The 6,000-nt window shown below is 39.9% G+C and overlaps 1 protein-coding gene across 5 annotated transcripts in view; it reads left to right on the top strand.

The window, feature by feature from the left end:
• The window catches only part of LHFPL3 (LHFPL tetraspan subfamily member 3), a 240,738-nt gene that overhangs the window by 199,824 nt on the left and 34,914 nt on the right, over positions 1 to 6,000 (top strand). For 2 of the 5 annotated variants that reach the window (XM_027639910.1, XM_027639912.1), the window contains exon 3: positions 3,844 to 3,891. The exons of 1 other annotated variant lie outside the window; for it this stretch is intronic. In XM_027639910.1, coding sequence (XP_027495711.1) covers positions 3,844 to 3,860 — 17 coding nt within the window. In that variant the 3' untranslated portion in view covers positions 3,861 to 3,891. Of the gene's footprint in view, positions 1 to 3,843; positions 3,892 to 4,585; positions 4,663 to 6,000 lie in introns of those variants that run through there. 2 more of the 5 variants (XM_027639914.1, XM_027639911.1) reach the window with 2 other exon arrangements.

The following is a 6,000-nucleotide window of genomic DNA, read 5'->3' as shown; positions in this document are numbered from 1 at the left end:
TAAAACAGGGCATGTGAGGATGATACAGGTTACAGGGGCTGGACTGTGAAGTTTAATTATAAGTTACAAAATCTCAGCATCATAAAGATTGTTTCCATTAGTGATCTGACAAGGCTTCTTACATCTTACTGCAAGATATCTATGGCTTTAACTCATTGAGTGCTTTCATTTTCCCTCAAGAATAGGAGAATTTCATCATAAGAAACAAATTAAACAAATACTTTTTCTACTAAATATGCTTAACCTAAAGCTTTCTCCTTATTATTTCATAAATGCCTTGAGATTATAGAGGCTCAGCTAGCTTTGTGGAGATGAATTGCATGTGATCCTGGGAATACAGCCATTGCATTAGTTATTCTTCCTTTCCATGGTGTTAGGCTTTTTGTAAATAATCTGCATGTTTAATCAATGGAGACTAATTAAGAAAAAGGGGCATGCTTTATTGTTGTATTAAAACCTGTTCATTGCCATAGGCAAGATGTCATCAATATTTCTAGCTGAAAATTACTATTTGTGATGTACATCATGGAGAATTTTACTGTAACCATTAAAAAAGCTAAAAGAATATTTTATCACTGGGTACAAACAGCCATATGCAGATTTACAACTATGTAACCAAATGCATAATTCATATGATATTTTGGAAGAAAGGGATTATAATGAACTTGATTACTTCAAGGATCCCAAAAGACAGAAGAATCTCTTTAAAATACCTCCAGAGCAAGGCTGCTCTAAATAAGACCAGTCAAGTGCTAATATCAGTTATTCCACTGTAAGTATGTACTTTCTTTATTGACTTTAATGGATTTTTGCTAAATTCACAGTGGTAACAAAACGGTAACCCAAACAGCTGATTTATATACCAAATAGCATGGTGGAGTAAATGCCACTTAGAGCCAGATCTATCAATTTTTTTCATACAATCACATTAATTTAAGTAGAATCAATCAAGTCAGCAGGACTCAATCAGGCAATGTCTACATTAGCAATAGGAGCAGCACTGTAGCATGAAACAGCTTGTGCTGGGAGCCAGATGTCCTTGCCAGTGGTATGATGGAGAAAGGACGTTATTCCGGCTGAGCTCCTGCTTGACCCCACGGTTACTCACTAGCAGCTAGAACAAGCACAGTAACTGGGAAATTCACTTCAGAAATGTTCTAATAAAAACAAGGATGTGGGCACATTCCCAGATGGCCACAAGCCTGCCAGTATCTCTCACACACATCATCACAGTTTAGTGAAGAAAAGGGGTTGGGGATCAGTCTTCCCAGGGCACCACGAGTGCTGGGTCATTCCCATGGCTGGACTTGCTCAGGAGACAGACATGTACTATATACACTTAACCTGCTTAGAAACCTATATAATATGTGTATTTTGAAGTCCAGGCTGATGCAGAAAGACAAGCTCAGTGAAAGGGACATCCCTCAATGAAAGGTGCCGAGAAGGAACTCAAGGGTGGACAAGAATTTTACCTCCAACCAAAGGAAAATGTTGTCTATTAACCAGTGAAGTGGCAGAAATTATTCCTACTGCAGCTGCATAACACTTAAGTATGGAGGAGAAAAATGACTTAAATAATCCCTTAACTAAGAGGGTGGCAGGAGTGCCTCCTGCAGAGAGGAGATGTTGCCCAGGACAATAAACCTGTGCAGATTCCCCAGGACACTTGAGCAATGAGATTGACTCTACTTACATGTGCTTTATGCTAATTGGATGATAATGAAGCCTTCATCTCCATGGGGATGGTGAGCCTAAACCAAGGCCCATAGGACAGGCAATAAGTGCCTGAGCTCCCCTGAGTCTTCTCCATGGCATCCTAGGGAAGGGACTGTGCATTCCCATGTCCTGAGGCAGTGGCACAGACTGTGTCCTGCAGGGCTGGACAGGCAGGGACATCCTTGGGCAATCCTGTGGAAAGTTTGTCTGTCTGATGAATGGCAGAGCATGGAGCGCTTGGGAGCCTTTGTCAGCTCTGTTTTCCTAGGGTATTTCCCGAGTGTATCCAATCGGTGTAGTCCTGAATTGTAACAACTGCCAACTAATTTGCACAAAACAGCATCAGTTCAACTTAACCAGGATGTGCCGAAGGGAGACAGAGAGCCAAGAATGATTACATCACTACAGATTCCTGATCGTTTGCTCTCGCAGTGCAGAAGGATCAAAATCAAATAGCAGTATAGTAAAATCACCATCACTTGTTTAATAAGCTATTTTACCTCACTTTTTCCCAGCATTATAAATGAGGCAGCTGCTTTGCTTTATATCTCAGTACTCATCCAGGGTGCATATCTTTGAGCACATCTATCTGTTCCATGTTTCATTGCTGAAATAATAAGAGACAAGGCAATGGAGCCACTCCAGGACGAGTATACAAAACAGTCACAGCTCTCAAGAAACACAGAAATCAAACAAATTCTTTTTCCAAAAAAAAGTATATACACACATACACCAACGTTTTTTTCCTTACTGCCTACTGTGACTCTTCAAAAAAGTTAATATATTGATTATTTTCACCAGGGACATGCCAATCACGTAATCAATGCATTTAGATATTTCCAGCTATTTCTCATGTCTTTGCTGTTTTTTTGGAGCTCTTCTGCATTAGACCCAGCTAGAAAATACAACTGTGATGATATTTTGACTATTTGTGATTTATATCTCAAATCCACATTAAAGTCCTTAAATTCTTTTCAAAACCAGTTTTCAACTGATAGTGGAATCATTGGTCTGTGTTCTTAGTTAAGAAATTACTGCTTTAAGATAGTGCCTCAAATTCTATATATTTTAGCATCTCCTTTGTGGCTTCTCTTCAATAGCAGAAGTTTAGGCCAATTGATTACTCTGCCACCTTCTCAGGAGGTAATCTTGTTTCCTCCATCTTGTTATGGATTTTTAGCTGTTCTGTAGTGTAATGTGTAGATGTAGAAGTACACTTCTTTTCTTGATAAAAATCCTTCAGCTTCTGGATGACTTAGTATCTGTCCTCATCAGACGTGAAAGGTTTATGCACTATACATAGTACTGTAAATTCACAATAAATTGCAGTAGATGACTGAAGATACTTTGAAATCCAAAGTATTGTTAAGTTCCCCTGGGCTTTCTCAGGGCATTATGGGCACAAGATCTCACTGGAGCAGTCTTCTGTGGGTGCATAATTAAAAGCACAATGTATGGCTAACATTAACATCTAAGCCATTAGGAAAGTTAGTGTATCTAAGGATTTGGTAGGCTGGGTCTTTCAAATGCTACCTATGATTTTGGAAGTATAATCCAAAATTATCCGCAGTATATCAACAAAATCTAGATTTATAATTTTTATTTTATTACTGCAATTTCTCCCCTAGCAGAAAGACTTTTGTAGATCTGTACATACTGAAATGATAACTGATACAGTTTTATCTTTGATCTAATTCATTGTAATGATTTGTAGGTATTTGTGTCTCAATTTTGCATCTTCTTTCAGATATTTTTTAAGTAGCTAGATAAACACAGTGTTTAAAATTGCCCACTGATCAAAAGGTGTTACTGGGTGCTTTCATTCTGACATGACAGCAAAAAAATGCATCTTACTGACACAAAAATTCTTTGCTTGTTTATGTGTGCATTTATGTTCTGTCACTATTTCTCCTCTGTTAATCCTGTTTTTTTCATTTACCTCCTTAATAATCCATTGAATCACTCACCTGGCTTTCAAAAAGTTCCCTGTCTGGATAAACTGAGACAGAAACCATTCACACTTCACACTACCGCCAATAATGAGACTGTTTACAAATTATACTATGATGTGCAAGATCTCATTTGATTATACCTTAACTATTCTGTTTTTCCCTCCCTACCTCACAGATGATGGAAATGCTTAAAACAAGTTAAGGTAGTATGACACAGACTAACGTAAGTGTGAGCATGGCATCCAGGGGACAAGCTGTGAAATGTTTGCGCGCTTCTGCCAAAATACATTGCATGGCTTTCTGCTGTTGTTTCGTGTTTCTGATGTTAGGCAGCATGTTCAGCAACATGTGTTTCATTTATATTCCTAGCTCAGCTTTGGGTTTGTATAGCCTTAATATTCCGCCTTTTTCAGTAGCTTGTGGCAGCTGCTAGTGGCAAATCTGCAAGCTGTGTTTGTCATTCTTGAGTAACTGTCAGAAGTACCTGCTAGGATCAGGACCCCACTGGATACAGTTGTTTAGAAATCTGAGGTAGAAATGTTGAAGCGTGCAATTCAAATGGGTCAGGAACAGAATCGACCCTTCTGTGCTTGCTGGTGGAAAGCAGCAGCTCCCAGTTTGCCTTTTCCAGAAGTCAAGGCTGGTACTAGTGCAGCTGGCTCTGCTACAGCATCTGTGCCTTCGCAATGTGAATGCTTTGTGACGACTCCTCTGTTGTCAAACTCTTGCTTCGTGTGACAGATGACACTTTCATATTACAAATGTTGTTTTCACAGTCTCTGTTAAAAAAAGACTATTTTTGATTCAGGCAAATATTATGTTTTCCTGTGTTTATATACTTCTTTTAATCTTAGTGTATGTAAAGCTTGTGAAGGTGAGACCAATCACAGCAGCTTGAAACATACTTATCCACACAGGTCTTCTGGTGCTACCTGTTGTTGAGAGACAGAACTCAATTATTCCCTACCTGGGTTTCTCTTCTCCCAGAATTGTCACTCGTATTTTAAGCATGCTGGTGGGGTTTTTTTGTCATAAGGCTGGTCAGTTATTGACCAGGTTGCCCAGCAAGGTAGTGTCATCTCCATCCTTGGAGATACTCAGAATTTGACTGGACATGACCCTGAGCAACCTGCTCTGGTTGAACCTTCTTCGAGAAGGGAATGGGAATACATGACCTCCAGAAGTCCCTTCCTGCTTACAGTTGTCAATGATTCTACAATATCGTGACTGTACAGGTGGGGGTTAGAGTGAAGCCACTAAAATAACTTAAGCTATGCTGTAAGCCATCATTTGAAAACAGATCACCATATATCAGTGTGCTGGTCACTGTTCCACTTTTCTGGATAATAAAATGGAGATTATCAACTGCTGGTTATTAGTCTCAGTATACGCAGTTCAACCACTTGCAACTGAGCTTACACATGTATGTATTTGTTGTATTTTCTTATTATGCAACAAAAATATGTGATAAATAGCATATGTTGTGTGAGAATACGATGAGTTATCAGAAACATCTCTACTTTTGAATTATTGGAGCTATGCCAGCTGACACTGACAGCTGTCTACATGATGTTTTTATAGCTCTTCTCAAGTTTCCCTGTGTAAGATCCCTGCCTCTGTTCCTAAGACATTAATGATTAGACTGTCAGAGCTGAGAAAATCCACCTAGCGAGCAAGGTCACCTTCGCTGTTCTCAGTAACAAAGGAAAACGCCAGGCTAACGAGGCTCAGGAAGTCCTAATTAACGTCAATGGCAAACTCAAAGCCAGGGGAAAATAGAGCTGGCAAAATAATTCTCTCTAGAGCTAAGATTGTTATTTGAAACCATTGTAAAAGAAGCCTGGAAGCTGTATTTTCAAATATGGTTAGTGCTGGGGATGGGTTGCAGAAAAGAGACTCAATGATGGGTTTGTGATTCCCCTGCCTCCTTCTCCTCAGTGAGTTCCTGCTAGCAGTCAGAGCCTCTGAGACTCAACCATGGCACCAAGGCAGGAGCACTGTACATCTCTGTTCCCATCTGCCAAAAAGTCACCATGCTCCTGCTTCAGCTTGGCCCCTTCAGTCCCCAAGGAAAGTGCCTCTTTGGGAATACTGGAGCCATGACATATGCAGAGCTGGGCCACTCCACAACCACACACCTCCTCCCCTTGCTGCCAGAAGATCCATCTTCCCTCATCCTGCACAGCAAAACAAACAATGGCCAACATTTACCCACAGTTGTTGTGCATAATAGATGTTCCATAGACCATTTTTTGTAGGAGACATCTCACAGATCTGTCTCTAACACCACTTAAGGATCCTGAATTTGCCTTTGAGTCTTGTAAAATGAGTA

This window comes from Corapipo altera, unplaced genomic scaffold (assembly GCF_003945725.1).
Source record: "Corapipo altera isolate COAL_440 unplaced genomic scaffold, ASM394572v1 1b, whole genome shotgun sequence".
Lineage (NCBI taxonomy): Eukaryota > Metazoa > Chordata > Aves > Passeriformes > Pipridae > Corapipo > Corapipo altera.
The sequence above is the reverse complement of the archived record's forward strand: the minus strand, read 5'-3'. Positions and strand labels throughout refer to the sequence as shown.